The sequence below is a fragment of the Ascaphus truei genome, chromosome 20 (assembly GCF_040206685.1).
Source record: "Ascaphus truei isolate aAscTru1 chromosome 20, aAscTru1.hap1, whole genome shotgun sequence".
NCBI classification, from domain to species: domain Eukaryota; kingdom Metazoa; phylum Chordata; class Amphibia; order Anura; family Ascaphidae; genus Ascaphus; species Ascaphus truei.
Window position 1 is genome coordinate 31,925,057 of NC_134502.1, and position 27,704 is coordinate 31,952,760.

General features: G+C 46.8%; 3 protein-coding genes across 4 annotated transcripts in view; all 3 read right to left on the reverse strand.

Moving 5' to 3' along the window:
* The window catches only part of LOC142470867 (vitelline membrane outer layer protein 1 homolog), a 230,000-nt gene that overhangs the window by 72,890 nt on the left and 129,406 nt on the right, over nt 1–27,704 (reverse strand). The window lies entirely within an intron of this gene.
* LOC142470864 (vitelline membrane outer layer protein 1-like) overlaps nt 9,122–27,704 on the reverse strand; it is a 112,784-nt gene continuing 94,201 nt past the window's right edge. The window contains exons 1-3 of one of the 2 annotated variants that reach the window (XM_075577663.1): nt 14,278–14,636; nt 10,270–10,379; nt 9,122–9,571 (exon numbers count right to left, since the gene is read on the reverse strand). In XM_075577663.1, coding sequence (XP_075433778.1) covers nt 9,277–9,571; nt 10,270–10,379; nt 14,278–14,442 — 570 coding nt within the window. In that variant the 5' untranslated portion in view covers nt 14,443–14,636 and the 3' untranslated portion in view covers nt 9,122–9,276. Of the gene's footprint in view, nt 9,572–10,269; nt 10,380–14,277; nt 14,637–27,704 lie in introns of those variants that run through there. The other variant, XM_075577664.1, reaches the window with a different exon arrangement.
* LOC142471433 (uncharacterized) overlaps nt 23,119–27,704 on the reverse strand; it is a 62,088-nt gene continuing 57,502 nt past the window's right edge. The window contains exons 7-9 of the mRNA XM_075578237.1: nt 26,693–26,874; nt 24,618–24,724; nt 23,119–23,438 (exon numbers count right to left, since the gene is read on the reverse strand). Coding sequence (XP_075434352.1) covers nt 23,120–23,438; nt 24,618–24,724; nt 26,693–26,874 — 608 coding nt within the window. The 3' untranslated portion in view covers nt 23,119. The remainder of the gene's footprint in view (nt 23,439–24,617; nt 24,725–26,692; nt 26,875–27,704) is intronic.

The following is a 27,704-nucleotide window of genomic DNA, read 5'->3' on the forward strand; positions in this document are numbered from 1 at the left end:
TAAGGATTTGCTAACTAATCCTGCATTGGGGGACCGAAAAGTTTAATTTTGGCGGGGGAAACAGGGGTTGCCGCTAGCGCCTCCTAGGCAAAGGACTATCACCCGGCTCTTTTTGTGCATCAACTCCACGTCTGGTGATGGGTGCCTAGAGACTTGATTTCTGAGGATTTCGTTCCGTGGACAGTTTATTTCGTTTTACCCCATCCCAGTAACTGTTTATTCGTGTTATTCTGTAATTACGCTGTGTGTGTGTTCTTTAGGTGAATAAATTACAATGTATTTGATTTCACGTTTTTTGTTTTAATCAAAGGATCCAGGTATAAATGTGGCAATAACTGGTCTACCGTGACACTTACATACACGGTATCTCCTGTAATCTCATGCGGGGCTGGTACTCGGGCATCGTGGGGTTAAGGGAGAGAGGGGTGAAGTGGAGATCTCCTGACGCCAAGGGTTGGACTTGGCATTTGCACGGGGAGACGGTTTACTGTGGCATTTCCCATCAGAGGTCCTTCTAAGGCTGCGTCCATCGGGGGGGGTGGGCTGTGACGTCACGGAGCTGGTTCGCCCTCACTGGCCGAACCGCTCACGTGACCGGCCCTGCGATCCCTTGAGCGCTTGAATTTAAAATTTTGCTAAGACTTACGCACGCTTGCGGAAGCGTGCGCGAGCCCCTGCTAAAGCCGCTCTCATTGCGGCTGCAGGGGCTCAGTGCCGAGCAGCAGCGCGACTCAGCACGGGTCAGCGCATAAGCGCGGACCATGCCCGAGGCCTAACTCTCAACAGGGTGTGTCTGGCAGCATGGGGGGGGGGGATCTCTGTATCACTTCCTGACTATACAGGCTAATTAGCTCATTAACTCACAGCTGAACAGACCTTTCCAGATTGATTAAATCTATGAGAGCTGTAAAGTCCAACAACTGCCCCATTCTAGTCCTTAGAGGGCAGTGACAGCATCACAATACATACACACACACACACACACACACACGCGCATACATATACACACATATATATACACACACATTCATACACACATACATACATACACACACACACACACATACATACATACACACACATATATATATACATACATACACACATACATACATACATACACACATACATACACACACACATACATACATACACACACACATACATACATACACACACACACATACATACACACACATACATACATACACACACATACATACATACATACACACATACACACACAAATACATACATACATACACACACATATATACATACATACACACATACATACATACATACATACATACACACATACATACATACACACACATATATACTGTGACAAACGGCTTACTCCGGGGCTCCGTCGTTTGTCCGGGACTGTTTAGAACACGGTCTTTTAGGGTAGGTTAAATGATGAGGCGTCACGTACTGTTCCTTTAAACAGGCTGTGCCTGGTTTATTTAGTCCCAGGGACTGAGACTGCCACAGTGCATACAACAGAAAACAGATCAAAACAAAAGCTGCTCACCTGAGCGATAACTTAACTTAGATATCCCTGACTCAGGGTTGGAAGTGGCTTTTCCACTTCCAACATCAAAACACGGTACTTTTGCAGTCTTACACAAATGAACAGAAAGATTGAACCTGTTTGGGGAAGAGGCTTCTCCCCTCTGTAGTTCAGCAGCCTTCCAGCCTCCTGGCTCTTGTGGGGAGCCCAGAGCAAACAGGAAATCAGTCTTTCATACCTGATTCCTAATTAGCATGACAGGTGACAGAAATCAGGCAGCAGACAAACTCTGGTCTGGATCTCTCATCCCTCAGTTCCAGCGCTTGCCAAACTGTGGGATGGAGTGTATGTATTATAAGGCTGCACTCCCAGGCCAAACAGGATAGAAACTGTCTAGTATCCTGGGAGCCCTATATACGGAATTTATTACCATCCCCTGGTTTCTGTCACATATCCTCCCCCCCAGCTCAGACCTCGAGGGATGAGCGACCATGGATATTAGGGAGTGCATCCTTGACAACCCGTCAGCATTGCCATGTTTGTGCCCTGACCTGTGTTCCACAGAAAATTTAAAGGGTTGTAGGCTTAGGAACCACCTGGTCACTCTAGCATTCTTTTCCCTGTTTTGACACATCCAGGTAAGGGGTGCATGATCTGTGACCAACCGGAATTTTCTCCCCAACAGGTAGTATTTGAGCGTCTCTACAGCCCACTTTATTGCGAGACACTCTTTCTCTACTATGGAGTAATTTTTCTCCTGGGGATTTAGTTTCCTACTTAAATAAAGGATGGGGTGCTCCTCACCTTGAGACTCCTGGGAGAGTACCGCCCCCAGCCCTACCTCAGATGCGTCGGTTTGGACTACGAACTCTTTGGAGAAGTCAGGTGTGACCAACACTGGTTGGGCACAGAGAGCTTCTTTCAGGCTTCTAAAGGCCTGTTCGGTTTCGGGGGACCACTTTACCATTAGCGGTCCTCTTGCTTTTGTGAGGTCAGTTAGTGGGGTTGCCTTAGTTGCAAAATTGGGAATAAACCTTCTATAGTACCCAATTAACCCCAAAAAGGTCCTTACTTGTTTTTTTGTAACTGGCCTTGGCCAATTTTGTATCGCCTCCACTTTGAGTGTTTGGGGTTTGAGTAAACCTCTGCCAATAGAATATCCCAGATACTTGGCCTCCTCCAGACCAATAGTGCATTTAGCGGGGTTAGCAGTTAGTCCAGCAGACCGGACTGCGTCAAGCACAGCTTGGACCTTTGGAAGGTGGGATTGCCAATCTTCACTATGGATTACCACATCATCCAGGTAGGCGGCAGCATACCGAGCATGTGGTTTTAAAATTTTATCCATCATTCTTTGGAATGTGGCGGGAGCTCCATGTAAGCCAAAAGGCAACACCTTATACTGAAAGAGGCCGTCTGGGGTTGAGAAGGCTGTCTTTTCTTTTGCCCTTTCTGTGAGGGGAATCTGCCAGTACCCTTTTGTTAGGTCTAGGGTTGTGAGATATCGGGCTTTGCCCAGTCTCTCTACAAGTTCATCTACCCTGGGCATAGGATAAGTATCAAATTTTGACACCGCGTTTAGTTTCCGGTAGTCATTACAAAACCTTGTTGTACCATCTGGCTTTGGGACTAAGACTATAGGGCTGTTCCACCCACTTTGGGATTCCTCAATTACACCTAGTTTTAGCATTTTTTTAACCTCTAAACTTATAGCCTTTCTTTTGGCCTCTGGGATTCGGTACGGTTTAAGGTTAACTCGGACCCCCGGTTCAGAGACTAGGTCATGTTCAATTACGCTAGTTCTACCTGGCCGTATAGAGAAGATTTCTTTGTTTCTTTTCACTAAATTCTGAACCTCTCGTTTCTGATGAACAGACAGGGTTTCAGCTATGCTAACCTCTGGGTCAGTTTCTTGATTCTCTGACGGACCTGGGGGTACTAGGGTTAACAAGACTTCTCTATCTTTCCAGGGCTTGAGTAGGTTTATATGGTAAATTTGCTCAGGTTTCCTCCTACCTGGCTGTCTTACCTTATAATTTACTTCTCCCACTCTTTCCAATACCTCATATGGCCCATGCCATTTAGCAAGGAATTTACTCTCCACGGTGGGAACCAGAACTAGTACCCTATCACCTGGAGAAAAAATTCTGACCCTAGCACCCTTATTATATGTATTCCTCTGTGCTTCTTGAGCTTTCTCCATGTGTTCCCTCACTATGGGTAGGACTGCAGCAATGCGGTCCTGCATCTGGGCAACATGCTCTATTACACTTCTGTAAGGGGTAACCTCGTGTTCCCAAGTCTCTTTAAGGTTTTATTGAACCTTTCCACTAAACCATCTGTTTGTGGATGATAGACTGAGGTTCTGAGATGCTTGATTTTTAGGAGTTTACATAGCTCTTTCGTTACTTGGGACATAAATGGTGTTCCCTGGTCAGATAGAATCTCTTTAGGAATCCCGACCCGGGAAAACAGAACTACTAACTCTTTTGCTATGTTTTTAGCTGAGGTGCTACGTAGGGGAACTGCCTCCGGATATCGGGTGGCATAATCTAATATTACCAATATATGCTGATGTCCCCTAGCAGACTTTATTAGGGGTCCTACTAGATCCATAGCAATCCGGTCAAATGGTACCTCTATTATGGGAAGGGGTACCAATGGGCTGCGGTACGCCTTGAACGGGGCGGTGATCTGACATTCTGGGCATGAGGAACAATAATTCGTAATTTCTGCCAGAACCCCAGGCCAATAGAAGCTTCGGAGAACCTTTTCTTTTGTCTTTTCCACCCCTAGGTGTCCCCCCAATAGATGACTATGTGCGAGGTGTAATACTACGTTACGGAATGTCCGTGGTACCAACAATTGTTTAGTTGTAACTGATTTCCTTTTATCAACCCGATATACTAGGTCGTTCTCTACCTCGAAGTAGGGGTAAGCAAGTGACCTATCTGGTTGGCCAGGAGTACTATTCTGGTCCCGTATATTTCCCCTTGCTACCGCTAATGTGGGGTCCTCCCACTGGGCCTTCTTAAAACTCCCAGGACTGACCTCTAGGTCAGCGAGGGTCTTATCCGGTTCTGGGGTGGTAAGTGTCTGCTCAACATCTTGATTTGGGGTATTCCCTACCAAAGTAGTGATGGGGAAGGGAATTTTACAGCACTCCTCCTTTTCCCCCTTCTTATTTGGGCCCTCGTCAACCTCCATTTCTGAAAAAGGGAAAGGATTTGTTTCTTCTAATACTTCGTTATGGTCCGCTATTGAACTCTGGGCGCTATTCTGAGCGGGGGACCACATTTTTAGAAAATGGGGAAAGTCGGTCCCTATTAACACATCATGTGCCAGTTTGGGTACAACACCCACCTTGAAATCTAAAGAACCAAACTCTGTTTCAAAAAAAACATCAACAGTGGAATATTCATGATTATCCCCATGTATACAACAAATTGCCACTCTTTGTGAACTGTTTCCCTGTTTCTTCTTAATGGGCAAGAGGTATTCGGACACTAGTGTGACCATGCTCCCAGAGTCAAGAAGTGCCCGAACCCTCTTACCATTAACCTTTACAAATGCCCACAGATGGTTATTCAAGGGGTCCTCTGGGCTAGGGCCCATACATTGGGACAACAGCGAATAAGGTTCCACGCTGTTGCATTGCATGGGCTCATCATTTAGTGGGCAGATTTTTGCTGTGTGGCCCCTCTCATGACAATTTACACATTTAGGTACATAGTCTGTGTCCCACTTAGAGCCTTTTCCCGGCTCCCCATGTTGGCTATTGCCCTTAGTGTGCGAACCACTGTTGCTGGTGCTGCGTGAAGGTGGTCGCCGCTCTTCAGCGCCCCTTAACCCCGGTACCCTTTTACCGTCTCTGGAAGAGTCCTGGAACCTCGGGTAGTGGGGTTGCTCCACGACTGTGGGTTGCGGGTGCTCTTCTGCTGCATTGTACCTTTCTACGAGGGCCACAAGCTCATCCGCATTGTGGGGGTCACTCCGACTGACCCAACGGCGTAAGGCAGAGGGAAGTTTCCTCAAGAACTGGTCCATGACCAACCGTTCCACGATGTGGCTGGCTGAGTTGATCTCGGGTTGTAGCCACTTCCGGGCGAGGTGGATGAGGTCATACATCTGGCTTCGGGTGGCTTTATCCATCGTGAAGGACCATGCGTGAAACCTTTGGGCGCGAACAGCCGTGGTTACGCCGAGGCGGGCGAGGATCTCGAACTTCAATTTTGCATAGACGTTAGCTTCGGCTGGCTCTAGATCAAAGTAAGCCTTCTGGGGTTCGCCGCTTAGGAAGGGTGCGATTAGACCAGCCCACTCAGCTTCTGGCCATCCCTCTCTCTGTGCCGTGCGTTCAAACGTGAGAAGATAGGCTTCCACATCATCCGAGGGTCCCATCTTCTGAAGGTAGTGGCTTGCCCTGGTCATTTTCGGAACTGGGGCTGCCGCTGCCAGTGGAAGGTTACTGATAGTCCCCCTCAGGATCTCGAGTTCCTGCTGTAAGCCCTGAGCGAACCGCTGTTGCTCCTCTCTCAGCAAGCGGTTTGTCTCTTGCTGGTTTGCATTCGCGTTTTGCAGGGCTTCATTCATCTGTTGCTGGTTTGCATTCGCCTGTTGCTGGTTGGCATTCGCCTGTTGCTGGTTGGCATTAATCTCTTGCTGGGCTATTAGCAGCTGTTGCTGGGCTGCATTCGTCTGCTGCTGGTTTGCATTAGTTTCTTGCTGGGCTATTAACAGCTGTTGCTGGGTTTCATTCGCGTCTTTCTGGGCAGCGACATTGCGTACCAGCGCACCCACCACGTCTTCCATCTTGTTTGCAGAGGATGAAAAAAAACTTTTTTTTTTTTTTTTCAAAGTTCTTCAACCCGCAGACCCCCTAGTGCTCTGCCCGCATTCTCCACCATATGTGACAAACGGCTTACTCCGGGGCTCCGTCGTTTGTCCGGGACTGTTTAGAACACGGTCTTTTAGGGTAGGTTAAATGATGAGGCGTCACGTACTGTTCCTTTAAACAGGCTGTGCCTGGTTTATTTAGTCCCAGGGACTGAGACTGCCACAGTGCATACAACAGAAAACAGATCAAAACAAAAGCTGCTCACCTGAGCGATAACTTAACTTAGATATCCCTGACTCAGGGTTGGAAGTGGCTTTTCCACTTCCAACATCAAAACACGGTACTTTTGCAGTCTTACACAAATGAACAGAAAGATTGAACCTGTTTGGGGAAGAGGCTTCTCCCCTCTGTAGTTCAGCAGCCTTCCAGCCTCCTGGCTCTTTTGGGGAGCCCAGAGCAAACAGGAAATCAGTCTTTCATACCTGATTCCTAATTAGCATGACAGGTGACAGAAATCAGGCAGCAGACAAACTCTGGTCTGGATCTCTCATCCCTCAGTTCCAGCGCTTGCCAAACTGTGGGATGGAGTGTATGTATTATAAGGCTGCACTCCCAGGCCAAACAGGATAGAAACTGTCTAGTATCCTGGGAGCCCTATATACGGAATTTATTACCATCCCCTGGTTTCTGTCACAATACATACATACACACACACACACACATACACACACACACACACACACACATATACACACATATACACACACACACACACACATATACAGACTCAAGGCCAAATCACAAGGTGTTAAGAATGTCCAGGTTGGGGTTTGACCTGTGGTCTCTCTCGCTTCCAGCCTGCAGTTCTCATGGTCTGCCACTGGGAGTGCTGTTGAGTACCCATCCCTCACCCCATCCAGCCCTTTATCCACCTCCTCTTCCTGTTCCTCCCTGCGCGGTTATTGTCCTTCTCCCCAGTAACAGGCGCGCTTGCCTCATTGTTGCCATTTGCTGCTGCGGTGTACCAGACCCTATTCTGACCCTTCTACACTACCTGACCAATGCTGCCCACCTCTGATCTTCTATCTGTCCACTGACCTCGGCCAGTCCACCGACGACTGATACCTGCCGACTTCCCTCCTCTAACCTCTCTGCCTGTCCACTGACCACGCCTGTCCACTGACCACTGCTCCCTGCCTGTTGCCTTCCCGACCACTGCCTGTGCACTGATCACCACTCTCTGCCTGCTGCCCTCCTCTGACCTCTGCCGGTCCCATCACCACCACCACTACCTGTCCGCCTCTGACCTCTCTGCCTGTCCACTGACTACCACTGCCTGCCTGCTACCCATTCCAGCAACTGGACTCCGGACCTCCCCTTGACACAAGGACAGTTCGTATACTTTTGGCCCTCTCCCCCCCCCCCGACCCCACTTCTGCACACTCTCCATTTTATTGACCTCCATGAGTCTGCCCTCTCCTGGTTTATATCTTCCCCTATCTCACCGCACGTTCGGTGTTTCCCGGTGCTGGCACCCCCTCCTCCTCACTCCTACCCACAGACGGTGTACCCCAGGGCTCTGCCCTAGGACCTCTACACTTCTCCACTTACACCTCTTTCCTTGGCAAACTAACACAGTCATTGGGTTTTCCTACCACCTCTATGCAGAGGACACCCACATCTCCCTCTCCTCTGCTGACCGCTCCCCTTCTCTGCTGTCTCATATCACTAACTGTCTCTCTGTTATCGCCGCGTGGGTGTCTAATCGCTATCTTAAGCTTATCATGTTAAAAACGGACCTCATCATCTCCCCTCCGTCTTACTCTACACCGGATTCCTCGCATGTAATAGATGACTCCACAATGACCCCGATACCCCAAGCTAGAGGCCTAGGTGTCATACGTGCCCCTCCCCTCTCATTCCCCCGCACATTCAGCACCCCTTCAGATCATGTTATTTACCCCTCTGCGATATTGCTAATATACGTCCCGTCCTCATGGGACAATCCATCAAATTCTTACTCACGCGCTGATTGTATCCCGAATACTGCAACATGCTGCTAGCTGGTCTACGGGTAACTGAGAGGTGGAGATGACTTTCTTTCATATGTGGTTATATAGAGTAATACGAGTTATAGGGAGAGGTTATGTGGGGTAATAGGAGGAGTTATAGGGAGTTGTTAAATGAAGCAGTAGAAGTTACATTATATGGAGCAGTTATATGGGGTAATAGGAGGAGTTATAGGGAACGGTTATATGGGGTAATAGGAGGAGTTATAGGGAACGGTTATATGGGGTAATAGGAGGAGTTATAGGGAGAGGTTATATGGGGTAATAGGAGGAGTTATAGGGAGGGGTTATATTGGGAAATAGGAGGAGTTATAGGGAGTAGTTATATGGGGTAAAAGGAGGAGATATTGGGAGCATTTATATGGAGCAATAGGAGGAGTTATAGGGAGTAGTTATATGTGGAAATAGGAGGAGTTATAGGGAGCGGGTATATGGGGTAATAGGAGGAGTTTAAGAAGCAGTAATATGGAACATAAGAAGTAGTTATAGGGAGCGGTTATATGGTCAATAGGAGTAGATATAGGGAGTAGTTATATGGAGTAATAGGAGGAGATATAGGGAGAGGTTATATGGGGTAATAGGAGGAGTTATATGGAGTAAATATGAGTTAAATGGATACAAATAGTCACAATGAATACTTCCATTTTATTTTACATTAAAATTCAATTTTATTTCACAATTTAAAATTGAACAATACGAACGTCCCACTAATTTGGTCCCTAAAAGATCTGCATCTCCAACCATCTCCACCAGCTATATTTAGAGACGTCGCTGGCTTAACCCTTCCCCCCACCCCTGAAGACCTTCCCGATTGAATGTAGACCCTTCATGGGGAAGTTGAGAAGAAAGAAGACTCAATTTTCACAGCAGGTGAACTTGACATCATTGAGGGCCGTGTCATCTCCTTTTCCTTGGTACTCCTCCACCCTGGTGCTGATGCCACAGATCCCTAATTCGCAGTACTGGCTCCACCTTCCGTATTTCCCCCACGAGAGCTTATTTGCCTCTAGTATCGTTTTGTCTGAGCACATAAACATGATGCTGTTGGCGGCGGTGTCGTCACCGTCCCCCTGAGGTGGACTTACTTTCAAGCGGAAGGCGAAGAGGTTGCCGTTGAGACAATGCTGACTGCAGGTCCATGAGCCCCACCTGAGAGAGAAGAAGGAGGACGTGGTTAGTGGTGAAGAGGAAACTTCCTAGGTGCTTTTGCAGAGGAGACCTGACATGTAGGACGGGCACAGGATTTTAGGGGAGATCTGACCAATTATCTATATAGTGGCATCGCCCCTGTCCTACGTCCTTCAGGGTAGCAAAGGGGATCTCTAATAGGGTGAGAGGAAAGGGGATCTCTAATAGGGTGAGAGTAAAGGGGATCTCTAATAGGGTGAGAGTAAAGGGGATCTCTAATAGGGTGAGAGGAAAGGGGATCTCTAATAGGGTGAGAGTAAAGGGGATCTCTAATAGGGTGAGAGTAAAGGGGATTTCTAATAGGGTGAGAGTAAAGGGGATCTCTATTAGGGTGAGTAAAGGGGATTTTTAATCTGTAAATGGTATCACCCCCTCCTTTTATCTCCTAGTGATACTCCTAGTGATACCCCTCTATATATCCAACCACCCTTTACAATATCCCAACTGCCTTATTTTACTTCCCTATGCACCCCAACATTTTGCTCTGCACATGTGAAGAAGAGACCTGTGAGGTTAGGAAAGCTCTGTACATGTGAAGAAGAGACCTGTGAGGTTAGGAAAGCTCTGTACATGTGAAGAAGAGACCTGTGAGGTTAGGAATGCTATGTACATGTGAAGAAGAGACCTGTGTGGCTGTGCATGTCCTGTGAATGACTTACGCTCCTTCAGTAGACTGGATGTTATATTCCTCATTGCAGTTGCTGCTAACACAGTGCAGCTGTATCCCGTTCAGAGTCGTATCATCACCAAACCACTGGAATTGTTCCAACTGTATCAGGAAGATCAGTTACAATGTGTCCATCTCATATATAACTACTCATAACCCCTCTACCCATGAAACACGTCCCTGTCATTAGGTCACTTTGCTCCTACGTGGGACTGACCCTTTAACCCATTAAACACATCCCGGTCATTAGGTCACTTTGCTCCAAGGTGGGACTGTTCCTTTAACCCATTAAACACGTCCCTGTCATTAGGTCACTTTGCTCCTACGTGGGACTGACCCTTTAACCTATTAAACAAGTCCCTGTCATTAGGTCACTTTGTACCTAAGTGGGATTGACCCTCTAACCCATTAAACACGCCCCTGTCATTAGGTCACTTTGTACCTAAGTGGGACTGACCCTCTAACCCATTAAACACGTCCCTGTCATTAGGTCACTTTGCTCCTACGTGGGACTGAACCTTTAACCCATTAAACACGTCCCTGTCATTAGGTCACTTTGCCCCTACATGGGACAGACCCTTTAAGCCATTAAACACGTCCCTGTCATTAGGTCACTTTGCCCTTATGTGGGACTGACCCTTTAACCCATTAAACACGTCCCGGTCATTAGGTCACTTTGCCCCTACATGGGACTGACCCTTTAACCCATTAATCCCTGTTATTAGGTTACTTTGCCCCTACGTGGGACTGACCCTTTAACCCATTAAACACGTCCTTTTCATTAGGTCACTTTGCCCCTACGTGGGACTGACTCTTTAACCCATTAAACACGTCCCTTTCATTAGGTCACTTTGCTCCTAGGTGGGACTGACCCTCTAACCATTTAAACATGTCCCTGTCATTAGGTCACTTTGCTCCTACGTCGGACTGACCCTTTAACCCATTAAACACGTCCCTGTCATTAGGTCACTTTGCTCCTAGGTGGGACTGACCCTTTAACCCATTAAACACGTCCCTTTCATTAGGTCACTTTGCCCTTACGTGGGACTGACCCTTTAACCCATTAAACACGTCCCGGTCATTAGGTCACTTTGCCCCTACATGGGACTGACCCTTTAACCCATTAATCCCTGTTATTAGGTTACTTTGCTCCTACGTGGGACTGACCCTTTAACCCATTAAACACGTCCTTTTCATTAGGTCACTTTGCCCCTACGTGGGACTGACCCTTTAACCCATTAAACATGTCAATTTCATTAGGTCACTTTGCTCCTAGGTGGGACTGACCCTCTAACCATTTAAACATGTCCCTGTCATTAGGTCACTTTGCTCCTACGTGGGACTGACCCTTTAACCCATTAAACACGTCCCTATCATTAGGTCACTTTGCCCCTACGTGGGACTGACCTTTTAACCCATTAAACATGTCCCTGTCATTAGGTCACTTTGCCCCTACGTGGGACTGACCCTTTAACCCATTAAACACGTCCCTGTCATTAGGTCACTTTGCCCCTACGTGGGACTAACCCTTTAACCCATTAAACACGTCCCTGTCATTAGGTCACTTTGCCCCTACGTGGGACTGACCCTTTAACCCATTACACATGTCCCTGTCATTAGGTCACTTTGCTCCAACGTGGTACTGACCCTTTAACCCATTAAACACGTCCCTGTCATTAGGTCACTTTACCCCTACGTGGTACTGACCCTTTAACCCATTAAACACGTCACTGACCTGACCATATAATTTACCTATGTTGCTTCTCAGATTAATCCTAATTGTGGGATATTAGAACGAGGGGGCTCTTTATGGGGTTACAGGTAACACTTCTCATTAGGGAACAGACCTAAATGGGGTAAGAAGGCAGCAGTGGGGGCAGAATGGAGTTATGGGGCAATTCTTAGACTGCTTTGATTTCTGACACAGGGACCCGCTTCTTCCCGACTTACAGGCCCTGGTATGGGGCATCGGATGTCAATAATTGAGATATGGGCCCCCCACATCTGGGCCAGAAACTCGGACCAACTGGGGGGTGTTATAGTGAGGTTTGGGATTTAGGGGATAATGGGAAAGCAAAGGGGATTCCTAATAGGGGGAGTAAGGGGATTCTAATAGGGGGAGTAAGGGGGATTCTAATAGGGGGAGTAAGGGGGATTCTAATAGGGGGAGTAAAAGGAATTATAATAAGGGGAGTAAGGGGGATTCTAATAGGGGAGTAAGGGGGATTCTAATAGGGGGAGTAAGGGGGATATCTAATAGGAGAGTGAGGGGGATTCTAATAGGGGAGTAAGGGGGATTCTAATAGGGGGAGTAAGGGAGATAGCTAATAGGGGGAGTAAGGGGGATATCTAATAGGGGGAGTAAGGAGGATATCTAATAGGGGAGTAAGGGGGATATCTAATAGGGGGAGTAAGAAGGATATCTAATAGGGGAAGTATAAAGGGGATATAACGTGGGAGACTAAAGAGGATTTTTTATAGGGTAGAATAAGTGGGATGATTAATAGAGGGAATAAGGTGGGGTTATGATAGGGGAGGATAAGTGAGATTTCTAATAGGGGGGAGAGATAAAGGATTTTTATCAGGGGGATAGTACAGGGGGGGGGGGGATTATCTAATAAGGTAAAACAATGGCCATTACTGATAGTTACAGTAAAAGGATTTATATTAGGGAATGTAGGGCGATTTCTCATAGGGAAAAGGGCGAGGGAGAGAAAAGTGAGGTTAAAAAGTGAATTTGCAATAAGGGAATAATAGGGGATTGTAATATTTCCTATATATAGGGGGCTATGCACTAAGCAGTGATAACTGCTTTTAAGTCCGATAAATGACTTTTATGTCCGATACTGCCTACGGCGCGATTCACTAAGCAGTGATAACAGCGCTGTATCGGCAAACGCACAGTTTTTTGCCAGTTTACTAAGCAGTGATACGTGAATCGTACTTTAAAAGCGCGCCAAAACGAAACGGAGACAGTCAGAAAGCATTGTTTACCTTTTTTTCAGCACACCGTTAATGCAACAGGCCAGTGGGTGTTCCCGGGTGATCCCCTCGGGTGTCTGGGGGTCCACAATGTCCTGTGGTACCAATTGTGTGCCCCCCCCCAAAAAAAAATACTTTTAAATAACCCCCCCTACCCACCAAGGAGGCCTAACCACCCTACCAAGGCAACTACCCTTCACCCATTCATTGGTACAGTGGGCACATCATGCTCATATAATACGGGCATGATTTATTTACCACTATTGCAAGAAATTGTGAAGAAATAAAAAAACAGGCCAAAATAAAACACCTTACATTGCAAAATAAATCACATCAAATGGCTAACTAAATGCATAACAACTGCCAATAAAACAATAGAATGGCACAGTGGGTACATCATCCCCATATAATATGGGCATCATTTAACACTATGCCAGTCAATGGTCAACCTATTGGGTGCATCGTCCCCATCACACAGGGGGGTCTATGCACAATGCAGTGATACTGTAAGGGGTTTTAAGTGAGATAAATGCCTTATGGTGCAAAATTGCGTGCAGCGGGATTCACAAAGCAGTGATAACACTGCAGTATCGCACTTATAAGGCTTTTTATCACCAAAACACAGTCATTGATAAAAAATTTGAGCCATAAATTGCGTCATAACGGCATTTATCTCACTTAAAAACACTTACTGTGTCACTGCTTTGTGCACAGCCCCCATAGTGTCTCATATGGACAATGAAAGGGGGTTATCTAATACGTGGGGAGGGAGTATTGGCTACTTCTAAATACAGAGAGTAAAAAGTATAAATCACAGTTATAAAGGAGATTTTTGCAGTAATTAGCTGGCCTCTGAAGTAGTCCTGGCATAAGTTAAAATATTTGACTGCGCCTGCAAAGTTAGATTGTAAGTTCTGCGGGGCAATTTTAATATTGTGCCATCACAATCCCATATACAGAAGCACATACATTGCCATGCAAGAAATCATATTATTATTACTGTATATATTTATCTCACCTTGATAGAGAATCCAAAGGCACGGAAACCGACGGGACACATTTCAACTGGCCCCCATTCACCCAATTTACCTCCGTTGGAGACACTGATGACATTTTTAGAGTTCCCTTGTCCTACTGAGAAGAGAGGGAGGAGGAGGAGGGATGAGACCGCCTGGAACATCATGGTGGGGTCTTGAGGAACTCAACTGGAGATGTCAAGAGATGTCAACGGTGAGAAAAACTTTGGCGATGTAATAATCGGGAATCAGGTTTGCAGTTCAAATCAGCAATCTTTATTTCTTCAATCAGCTCAGCGATTCAGCAAGGATACAACATACAAAATACTTCTATTCAAGGTGGCGAGTATCTGAGAAGGCAGTGGCGTATCCTGCTACAGTTACTTTTTATACCATTAGATCGAAGAGATATACATCACTGTCTCAGCTAACTAGCTTTTGCCAACTAAATGACGTACTTGTTTACATACTTGTTTTCTGTTGTTATCATCAAGTACTTATCTCAGGAACATTAGGAACTTACAAAAACAAGTCTTATCACTAAAATGGGCATCATACAACTTGGTTTCAAGTTGCCCCTGATACCAATAACATTGTATTCTATTAGTTTCACACTGACCACAAGATTCCTTAAAACATCTTAACCAATTGAGTGCTGAATACTTATATATATATATATATATCAACATTTTAATTTATGGTGGGTGAAAAAGGCAACAAGAAACCTCCACCATATAGCATATAGCAAATAAAAAGATCACTTGTGAGCACATTCACGTCTTAGACAGGTCTGCAACCCTGCCTTTCACCATTATCACCTAGCGTACAGTGCTTCCACTGCAGCAAGGGATTCTGGGAAATAGCATGCAAATGAGCACACTGTGTCACCTCTTGCCTGAAAACCATTTTTCATTTAAAAATGATAAAATAATAATTATTTTATGTATAATTTATAAATTATTATTTTATTTATTTTATAAATTATACCATATCATACAGGAATCGAACCCAGGATGTTAGTACCAATTCTCTACCTCGACGCTACAGTGCAGTCCATTGCATTGCAATGTGCTCTAGAGGTTAAGTATATTTATAGAGTCTGTTTTGCCACACCACGCCTGTTGTGTAGAGCTAGAGAATTGGTACTAGTATATGAAAGCTCCTGGGTTCGATCCCTGCATGTGTATTATATAAAATGTGTTAATGTTCATTTCCCACATGGGTGTATGTGTCCGTTAGCAATAAAGCATTGAATTGTATGTTTAAAAAAAAAAACCTCCTCTGCGCGCGAAACTCTACGTAAGTGCGGCACGTGGACACAGCCATATGAAGCAGAGAGGAGAGAGCTGTAGACGCCGGTAAGTCCTCGCGTGGCAACATTTTATAAGGCGATCCCGGTTATAACGCGGTCTCATTCTGTGGACCCCTGTTTCAGGTGAGTAACCCAAATCGAGCAGAGTGGTATTAATATTCTCGGATAAGAACTTCTACACCTCCTGGAATACTCGGCTAACAGTCTAGTCAGACAAAGTAAATCTGTAAGAGAAACCTGTGTCAGGTATACCTTAATGTATATTAACCAGATGGAATGTGGTAAAGCACACTGTGGTGTGCTGACCGGCATCGATTGGGGATACTGGGGTAAAGTAATAAATCAGCCAGCTGCGGGGAAACAGTTAGGTGGGACTTCCAGTTGTGGGGTACACCACCTGTGCGTGTACAGGACCAGGATATGATGTGGTGTTGGTCACTGAAGCCACTGTACCATGCTGGCTGAGCGCAGCTATCCCGAATGTGACTGGCTGGTGCAGGGGGTCGGTGGTCAGTGTTAGAGGTGAACTATAATAACACCGGCACCGTGTGCTGCTCCCGATCCGGTGCCCTAGAGCAACCTGATCTTGTGACCCTGTGCTGGTAAGGTTTCGAATGCTGCTCTAGCAGGGGCAGGAGTGAACCTCTGCATGAGCCAGCACTGCTGTAACTGAATCCAGGAAGAAGAAGAAGATCGGCGCAACTGCGCATGTCTGAAGAATGAAGCTCCCAGATGTTTCTTCAAAAAAAAAAAACTTTATTGTGCACACACAAGGGCTACACCCGCGATCTCCCCGGATCAAAGTTTTTTTGAAGAAACATCCGGGAGCTCCATTCTTCAGACATGCGCAGTTGCGCCGAACTTCTTCCTTGACGTCCCAGATGGCGGCCCGCAGGAGCAGGCGAGGAGAGCGGGTCCCAGACCGGAGGAGCAGGTGAGGTAAGATTGATATCCCCCTGCACCGGTCAACTCTGTGGCCATGCCAAGCTCCCTCATGCTAAGCTCCAGTGTCTGACACACACCCACGGGGTGGAACGTGTGCAATACACAGAAGCGCAGGACAGATTCTCTGGTAATTGTAACTGAATCCAGGCTGAGGCCTATCTGAGCAGCAACTGTATGGAAGTACCAGAGGGTATGTCCGTATAAGGTGCCCTTAAACCTTCAGTACCAGTGGTGGATATGTTGAGAGCATTGTCCCCGTTGCGCCCTTATACCGTCAACTAGTGCAGAACAGGTGTTGTAAAGAGCAAAATCCCTATAGTGCCCATTAAACTTGTGGTGCACAAAAATATCAACTCTCATGCACCCATAGTTTTGCTATAAAGATACCACAGCTAATAATATATATATATATATATATATATGCTTAGCTATAATAATAAGCATTACATGGTACAAACCATTTACTTTCATTTCCCAAGTGCACATGACAATCTGAAGCAGTGTAAACAACCCCCTCTACTGGTCACACCATGCACATTACACTGTGCCTACTGAGGCTTCTTGTCATTGGTCAACGAGCGAATCATTAAACATATTGGCTATATATAGCTGTATGTAACCTATAGGTCCGTCACCCCCCTCTACCCATTATCAGCCTTGAGAAAGCGTTCCAACGCGAAACGCGCGTGTTGGCAGCGGGTGCACGCGCAGGGGTTTTAACCTGACAACTTGTGAACTTGCCGAATAGGTAGTACAAAAAACAGATCCAAGCAACAGCCGCTCCAAAGAAATAATAAATAAAATCAAGAACTCCCCAGCAAAGGAGAATTTGAAAAAAATATTTATTAAACTACATTAAAAAAAAACACAGAAATAAACACAGTGAGTGGACTCTCCCACGCGTTTCACGCCCCCTACGGCGTTTTCTCGAGGAGAAAGCGTCCCAATATTCCCTTTATTTCAAAATCTGCACCATTATCAATCCCTTAATATGTGTGTGTGTGTGTGTGTGTGTGTGTGTGTGTGTGTGTGTGTGTGTGTGTGTGTGTGTGTGTGTGTGTGTGTGTGTGTGTGTGTGTGTGTGTGTGTGTGTGTGTGTGTGTGTGTGTGTGTGTGTGCACAAGTCTAATACATTTTTTATTTTTTACCAATGTTTTTTTTTAATAAATAATAAAATAATAATAAAATACACATAAACACACACACACCCATATACATACATACACATACACACACATACATATACACATAAACACACACACACACACACATACATATACACATAAACACACACACACCCATATACACATACACACACATACATATACAGATAAACACACACACACCCATATACATACACATACACACACATACATATACACATAAACACACACACACCCATATACATACACATACTCACACACATACATATACACATAAACACACACACCCATATACATACACACACATACATATACACATAAACACACACACCCATATACATACACATACACACACATACATATACACATAAACACACACACCCATATACATACACACACATACATATACACATAAACACACACAAACACACATAAACACACAACACTGTATACATTCAACACAGTATACTCACGAAAAGCATGGGCACGTGCACGCGCGTTCGCATAGGCACGCACGGCTGCCCGCTGTATATACAGTAACAGCCCTCATGCAGAGGTTCACTCGTACCCCTGCTATAGCAGCATTCGAACCTTACCAGCGCAGGGACACAAGACCAGGTTACTGTAGGGCACCGGATCGGGAGCAGCACACGGTGCCGGTGTTATTATAGTTCACTCTCACACTGACCACCGACCCCCTGCACCAGCCAGTCACATTCGGGATTGCTGTGCTCAGCCAGCATGGTACAGTGGCTTCAGTGACCAACAAACACCACATCATATTCTGGTCCTGTACACGCACAACTGGAAGTCCCACCTAACTGTCCCTTACAGCTGACTGATCTGGCACCTCACCTATAGATCCCCTATTGAAGCCGGTTAACACACCACAGTGTGCTTTACCACATCCCACCTGGTTAACACACATTAATGTATACCTGATACAGGTTCCCCTTACACATTTTTACTTTGTCTGACCAGACGGTTAGCCGAGTTCTCCAGGAGGTATGGAACTTCTCATTTGAGAACAGCGGATGTATGAATACCACTCTGCTCAATTTGGGTTACTCACCTGAAACTGCAGGATAGGGGGTATATTAACCCCTTCATCGCCAGAGGGTTCTGGACTCGGCACACAGAGCCTTTCACACGGGACACAAACTTTTTGTTTAATGCTCGTACTATTCCACTTTATTTTAATGGACACCAATAAAGTTTAATGATTGTAATTCCTTCACCACACAGCCAGGTTATGACTGAGTGCGCTAACTGGGGTTATATCTTCTACGTGGACATGTTCCTTCCCCACCCACGGATTGCTGTATTGCTATATAAATAAAGAAATGCTTACATACACATATATATACTGTGAGAAACGCCCTTCTTTTGTAGCGCTGACGTCTGTCTGGGCTCTTCACGACACAGTCTTCTAGGGTTAGTTAGACAAATAACAGGATAACACAAAGCGTTACGTTGCTTAACTCAGGCTTCTGCCTGCTCTGTTTTCATCCCACTAAGGGACTGCAGCTTTAACAGGTGTAGGCAAGCGGCCCTCAGTCATTAACCTTCAGCGGTTTACTCATATCAGTTATATAATATTTCACACACTGTCACTTTAATAAACCAAAGCAATCATATAAATAAATCCTATCCCATTCAGGGATCTAACTACACCACAGATTCAGCCTCTCTAACTGCTGCTGGGCTAACTAACCTGGTTCCCCAGCTTAAAACAATACCCTCTTATTTAGGGTCCCTAGATACAGCATAATAACCGCAGTCTATAGACACAGCAATATACATTTGTTTAAGTCTTATCTGTTCGTGGTGGGAACTCGGTCCCAAGTGAGTCCTTTTAGATACCACAACACGTGAAGGGGGCGTCCTCCCCGAACTGGATACAGGGGAGAGCTGCGATATCTCCAGGCTCTAGGAGAGAGACTGAAACAGCCAAGCCAGCTGCAAAAAAAAAATACCCGTTCCTTAATAAGGAGAGCAGGTGAGGGAGAGCTAGACCCATTGCAAACTGTGGCCCGGAGTTTCTGTCCCAGTCTCAGAAACTGTGGAATGGATAACTTCAACACTACGTCTGCACTTTCTTCTATACATTTAGACAGAAAGCTGCGACTATGTCACACTACACACTCGTACATACATACACACGTACGTACACACACACGTACATACACATACATACGCACTGTGACATAGTCCCAGAATATTAGGAAGCGGTCTGTCCAATTTTAAGGCCGAAAGTGGGGGGAAAAAGGGGAAAAAAATGATCCACTCCACAGTTTCACGTTTGCTGAGACTGTGGGATAGAAACTCCAGGCCAGAGATTAATGGTGCTGATTTTCCCTCACCTGCTCTCCTAATTACTAGAACAGGTATTTAGAGCAGAGAGAGTTGCTTTTTCCACTCTCTCACCTGGAGGCTGGGAGGCATCGCCGCTCCTCTGCATCCAGTTCGGGGAGGACGCCCCCCTTCACATACTGCAGCATGTGAGGATCTAATGGGGATGCTGTCCCCATCTCACAGTTAAGGACTCAATGTTATTCTACCTGTGTGTTATTTTTAAGTTGGTAACTGGCTTAGCCAGCCAATATTGCAGATAGGGATATGCATGTGAGTTAGACTCCTGACAGGAGTAGATGTTATTTTTATGAGTTTGTTTTGACTTAAAGTGACAGTGTTTAAAAATGTGTAGTATCACTAATGGAGAAATAAACGGTTGACCGCTACATAAAAGGAGCAGTTTGCCACAAAACATGCACTCATACTCACACTCATACTCATACTCATGCACTCACTTGCTCACACATCTACAGACATACACACATACACACTCATATTCACACTCCCACTCATGCACTCACTCACACACTCGCTCATACATCTACAGACATACACACACATACAGACTCAAGGCCAAATCACAAGGTGTTAAGAATGTCCAGGGTGGGGTTTGACCTCTGGTCTCTCTCGCTCCAAGCCTGCAGTACTCCTGGTCTGTCACTGGGAGTGCTGTTGGCCTGCTGATTATTCCTGCAGAGAAGTCCCTGTATCTTGTGATTGTGTGATACTCAGCACCCATCCCTCACCCCATCCAGCCCTTTATACGCCTTCCCTTCCTGTGCCTCCCTGCATGGTTATTGGGCTTCTCAGTAACAGGCGCGCTGCCTCATTGTTTCCATTTGCTGTTGCTGTGTACCAGACCCTATTCTGACCCTTCTACACTACCTGACCAATGCTGCCCACCTCTGACCTCTGCCTGTTCACTGACCTTCTACCTGTATACTGACCTCGGCCAGTCCACTGACCTCTGCCTGTCTACTCACCACTACTATCTGCCTGCTGCCCGCCTCTGATCTCTTCCTGTCCACTGACCACTGCTACCTGCTGCCTTCCTCTGACCTCTGCTGGTCCCATGACCACCACCACTAACTGTCCACCTCTGACCTCTCTGCCTGTCCACTACCACTGCCTGCCTGCTACCCATTCCAGCAACTGGACTCCAGACCTCCCCTTGACAAAAGGACAGTTCGTATACTTTTGGACCTCTCCTGTGGACCTCTTCCCCCCCCCACCCCACTTCTGCACACACTCCATTCTATTGACCTCCATGACTCTGCCCTCTCCTGGTTTATATCATCCCCATCTCACCGCACGTTCAGTATGCAGAGGATACCCACATCTCTCCTCCTTCTTACTCTACACCGACACCGGATTCCTCGCATGGAATAGATGACTCCACCATGACCCCGATACCCCCAGCTAAATGCCTAGGTGTCATACGTGCCCCTCCCCTCTGATTCCCCCGCACATTCAGGACCCCTCCAGATCATGTTATTTGCCCCTCTGCGATATTGCAAAAATACGTCTCTTCCTCATGGGGCAATACATCAAATTCTTACTCAATCGCTCATTATATCCCGAATACGGCAACATACACTACCGACACACTTTATTAAAGTGTGGCCGGTACCGCAAGCCGGGATATTTCCCGGCTTGCTTGTGGCTGCCCCTCGGCGTGCCGCGCGTCATAGACGCGCGGTCATGCGTCTTCGGGAGCCTGCGCCCCCTGCATGCGCGTCCAGGGTGGACCCGGTAGCGGTAGGGAGAGCGCCCCGATTGGAGGGCGCTCTTCCGCTGCTTCGGCGCGCGCCCGTCACACTCGGGCGCGCGCCAGGCTACTGCTGCGGCCAAGAACGGGCAAATGCTCGAATAAACTTGGCCGCAGCAGTACTGCTGGCTGGTCTACGGGGTAACTGGTATGTGGAGATGACTTTCTTTCATATGTGGATATATAGAGTAATAGGAGTTATAGGGAGAGGATATGTGGGGTAATAGGAGGAGTTATAGGGAGTTGTTAAATGAAGCAATAGGAGTTACATTATATGGAGCAATTATATGGGGTAATAGGAGTTATAGGGAACAGTTATATGGGGTAATAGGAGGAGTTATAGGGAACAGTTATATGGGGTAATAGGAGGGGGTATAGGGAGGTGTATATGGGGTAATAGGAGGAGTTATAGGGAGAGGTTATATGGAGTAATAGGAGGAGTTATAGGGAGGGGTTATATGGAGTAATAGGAGGAGTTATAGGGAGGGGTTATATGGAGTAATAGGAGGAGTTATAGGGGGGGTATATGTGGTAATAGGAGGAATTATAGGGAGAGGGTTATATGGAGTAATAGGAGGAGTTATAGGGAGCGGTTATATGGGGTAATAGGAGGAGTTATAGGGAGGGGTTATATGGGGTAATAAGAGTTATAGGGAGTGGTTATATGGGGTAATAGGAGGAGTTATAGGGGGGTTATATTGGGGTAATAGGAGGAGTTATAGGGAGGGGTTATATGGGGTAATAGGAGGAGTTATAGGGAGCGGTTATATTGGGGTAATAGGAGGAGTTATAGGGAGGGGTTATATGGGGTAATAGGAGGAGTTATAGGGAGCGATTATATGGGGTAATAGGAGGAGTTATAGGGAGAGTTTATATGGGGTAATAGGAGTTATAGGGAGTGGTTATATGGGGTAATAGGAGGAGTTATAGGGAGCGGGTATATGGGTTAATAGGAGGAGTTATAGGGAGCAGTTATATGTGGTAATAGGAGGAGTTATAGGGAGCGGGTATATGGGGTAATAGTAGGAGTTATAGGGAGAGGTTATATGGGGTAATAGGAGGAGTTATAGGGAACAGTTATATGGGGTAATAGGAGGAGTTATAGGGGTGTGGTTATATGGAGAAAATATGAGTTAAATGGATACAAATAGTCACAATGAATACTTCCATTTTATTTTACATTAAATATCAATTTTATTTCACAATTTGGGACCTAAAAGATCTGCATCTCCAACCATCTCCACCAGCTATTTTTAGAGACCTCTAAAGGCTTAAACTCTCCCTTCCAAGACCTTCCCGATTTAATGTAGACCAACTAGGTAATAGTCTTCAACACAGCAGGTGAACTTGACATCATTGAGGGCCGTGTCATCTCCGTCTCCTTGGGTTGGCTCCACCTTGGTCTGGATGCCACAGATTCCTATTTGGCAGGACTCGCTCCAGCCTTCGTATGTCCCCCACGATTGTCCAGATCCCTCTAGTATCGAGTTGTCTGAGCACTTAAACATGATGTTGTTGGCGGCAGTGTCGTCACCGAACCACAGAGGTGTCTCTACTCTCAAGGAGAAGGCGATGAGGTTGCCGTTGGGACACCACACAGGGGAGGTCCATGAACCCCACCTGCGAGAGAAGAAGGAGGACGTTGTTAGTGGTGAAGAGGAAACTTCCTAGGCGCTCTTGCAGAGGTGGCCTGACCTGTAGGACGGGCACAGGACTTTATGTGAGGTCTAACCAATTATCTATATAGTGGCATTTCTCCTGTCCTACGTCCTTCTGGGGAGTAAAGGGGATTTCTCATAGGGTGAGAGTAAAGGGATTTTTAATCTGTAAAGTGGTATCACCCCCTCCCTTAATCTCTTGTGATACCCCTCTCTATATACCCGAACAACCCGCTATCCTCCCAGCTGCCTTAATTTCCCTCCCTATACACTGGCGACACACTTTATCGCAGTGCGGCCAGATCCGCAAGCCGGGAGATTTCCCGGCTTGCAAGTGGCCGCCCCTCGGCGTGCCGCGCGTCATAGACGCGCGGTCACGCGTCTTCGGGAGCCTGCGCCCCCTGCACGCGCGTCCAGGGCTCCCCGAGGGAGCCCTGGTGTCCCGCGATCGCGGGACAGCGGCAGGGGGTTCCGGGGGACCCGGCGGACCCGGCAGCGGTAGGGAGAGCGCCCCGATCGGAGGGCGCTCTTCCGCTGCTTCGGCGCGCGCCCGTCACACTCGGGCGCGCGCCAGGCTACTGCTGCGGCACAGAACGGGCAAATGCTCGAATAAACTGTGCCGCAGCAGTACACCGCAATATTTTGCTGCCCTCCTCTCTGCCTTATACACCCCTCACTATACTCCCCAACATCCTGTCACCCTAATATATGTTTGGAAAGCTCTGCACATGTGAAGAGACCTGTGAGGTTTGAGGTTGGGATAGCTCTGTACATGTGAAGAAGAGACCTGTGAGGTTTTGCACGCTCTGTGCATGTGCAGAAGAGACCTGTGAGGTTCGGAAAACTCTGCACATGTGAAAAAGAGACATGTGAGGTTTGAAAAGCTCTGTACATGTGAAGAAGAGACCTGTGAGGTTAGGAAAGCTCTGTACATGTGAAGAAGAGACCTGTGAGGTTAGGAAAGCTCTGTACATGTGAAGAAGAGACCTGTGAGGTTAGGAAAGCTCTGTACATGTGAAGAAGAGACCTGTGAGGTTAGGAAAGCTCTGTACATGTGAAGAAGAGACCTGTGAGGTTAGGAAAGCTCTGTACATGTAAAGAAGAGACCTCTGAGGCTGTGCATGTCCTGTGAATGACTCACGGTCCTTCAGTAGACTGGATTGAATATTCCTCATTGTTGCTGCTAACACAGAGCAGCCGTATCGCGTTCAGAGCCGTATCATCACCGCTCCCCTGATTCCCTTCCACCTGTATCAGGAAGATCAGTTACAATGTATCCATCTCGTATATAACTACTCATAACCCCTCAACCCATTAATCACGTCCCTGTCATTAGGTCACTTTGCCCCTACGTGGGACTGACCCTTTAACACATTAAACACGTCCCTGTCATTAGGTCACTTTGCCCCTACGTGGGGCTGACCATTTAACCCATTAAACATGTCCCTGTCATTAGGTCACTTTGCCCCTTTGTGGGACTGACCCTTTTTTTAACCCATTAAACACGTCCCTGTCATTAGGTCACCTTGCCCCTACGTGGGACTGACCCTTTAACCCACTAAACATGTCCCTGTCATTAGGTCACTAACCCATTAAACACGTCCCTGTCATTAAGTCACTTTGCCCCTACGTGGGACTGATCCTTTAACCCATTAAACACGTCCCTGTCATTAGGTCACTTTGCCCCTTTGTGGGACTGACCCTTTAACCCATTAAACACGTCCCTGTCATTAGGTCACTAACCCATTAAACACGTCCCTGTCATTAAGTCACTTTGCCCCTACGTGGGACTGACCCTTTAACCCATTAAACACGTCCCTGTCATTAGGTCACTAACCCATTAAACACGTCCCTGTCATTAGGTCACTTTGCCCCTATGTGGGATTGACCCTTTAACCCTGCTCAGGTCCAGCTCCTGCAGAGTGGGGAGACAGGCAGGGGGCGAGGGGAGACAGGCAGGGGGGGGAAACAGGCAGGGGGAGGGAGGGTAGTCAGGCAGGGGGAGGCAGGGAGGGGAGATAGACAGGGGGAGGGAGGGAGGGAGGGAGGGGAGACAGACGAGGAGGGAGGGGGGAGGGGAGACAGGCAGGGGGAGGGAGGGGGCAGGGGAGACCGGCAGGGGGAGGGAGGGGGGAGGGGAGAAAGGGAGGGGGAGGGAGGGGGAGGGGAGACAGGCAGGGGGAGGGAGGGGGGAGGGGAGACAGGCAGGGGGAGGGAGGGGGCAGGGGAGACCGGCAGGGGGAGGGAGGGGGGAGGGGAGACAGGCAGGGGGAGGGAGGGGAGGGGAGACAGGCAGGGGGTTGCCTGTGTGCAGTAATTGCCCCGCATCCAGCAGAGAGCAGAGACTTCTGGCCGAGGAATGCTGGGGGCCCCACTATTATCTCGGGGATCCCACTGCACTCTCGTGCCCCCCTGTGATCTCCCCCCCCTGCTTTTTTGGACCCCCCCTGCACTCTCGCGCCCCCACCCCAAACATATCATCGTGGTTTAGCGACACAGTAGTTACGGCACTGATAGGGGCAGACAAAGGGGGAGAATAAAGGGGCTTTATATTAGGGGAACGTAAGGAGATTTCTCATAGGGAAGGGGGAGGGATGTGATAGGGAGGTTCAAAGTGGATTTATAATAGGGGAAGTAACGAGGATTGTAATATTTCCCATATATACCATCTGCTTTACAGTATCATGAAAACAGTGTCTAATATGGGAAATTAAAGGGGTTTTCTAATAGGGGGGGAGGGAGCATGGTATACTTCTCATAGATAAATATTAAGGGGATTTCTTATAGGGGAAGCATCGTATACTTCTCATAGATAAATATAAAGGGGATTTCTTATAGGGGGAGCATGGTATACTTCTCATACATAAATGTAAGGGGGATTTCAAAAAAAAAAAGGAACATTTTCTAAATAGAAGATTCTGGGAGAATAAAAAGAGATTTCTAAGGGGGGAAACGGGTATTTTATATTATGGGAAAGGAAAGGGGACGTGTAATAGGAAGACTGGAGTATTATTAATAGGGGAAACCCATACAAAGAGTAAAACAGTTAAAATTTTTGATTTTTGCAGAAAGAAGCTGGCCTCTGAAGTTGTCTTTGAGTAAACCAAATATTAGATTGTAAGTTCTGCGGGGCAGGTAATTACTGTGCCTGCAGAATCCCATATACAGCACAATATACATTGCCATGCAAGAAATAATTTTATATATATATCTCACCTTGAGAGAGAATGCTCGGGCATAGTAACCATCAGGACAAGTTTGAAGATCCCCCCAGTCTCCCCAAGGGTCTCCGTTGGAAGCAGTGATGAAACGGGGATCCTGCCCATAACCTACTGAGAAGAGAGAGAGGAGGAGGAGGGATGAGACCGCCTGGAACATCATGGTGGGTTCTTGAGGAACTCAACTGGAGATGTCAAGAGATGTCAACTGCATTGTCTATTTATAGACCAACCCTTCCCAGAATGAGCCAACCCAATGCCGGATCTTCTTGAGTTAACACCTCCCACCCAACCCACCTTCTAGATTTACAAACTACCCTTCTAACCAGATGAAACTGGAGTATCTTTCCATCCCTCCCCTCTGGTTATTACAACATCTGGGGACTGATTAGAGATAAGATTTTACGATTAGTTTATGGAGCATCTAGAAGACAATGAGCAACAGGATCTTCAAAGAGAGATTTCAAATAAGGGTTATCAGTTAGAATAACTTCATTAAAAAAATTCGCCCAGCTAGAGATGGACGGCTGGTCTGAATTTGTCTGTGGATTGGGAACCACCTGCATGCTGGGAGAGGGGGCTGTGAGAGAGATTGTAAGAAAAACCAACCCTCTCTAATAGCGTGTCTGAGATCAGATGCATTGTAAGGAACCCCAACCTTCTCTAATAGCGCGTCTGAGATCAGATGCATTGTAAGGAACCCCAACCCTCTCTAACAACGCGTCTGAGATCTAGATGCATTGTAAGGAACCCCAACCCTCTCTAATAGCGCGTCTGAGATCAGAAGCATTGTAAGGAACCCCAACCCTCTCTAATAGCGCGTCTGAGATCAGATACATTGTAAGGAACTCCAACCCTCTCTAATAGCGCATCTGAGATCAGATACATTGTAAGGAACTCCAACCCTCTCTAATAGCGCGTCTGAGATCAGATGCATTGTAAGGAACTCCAACCCTCTCTAATAGCGCGTCTGAGATCAGATACATTGTAAGGAACTCCAACCCTCTCTA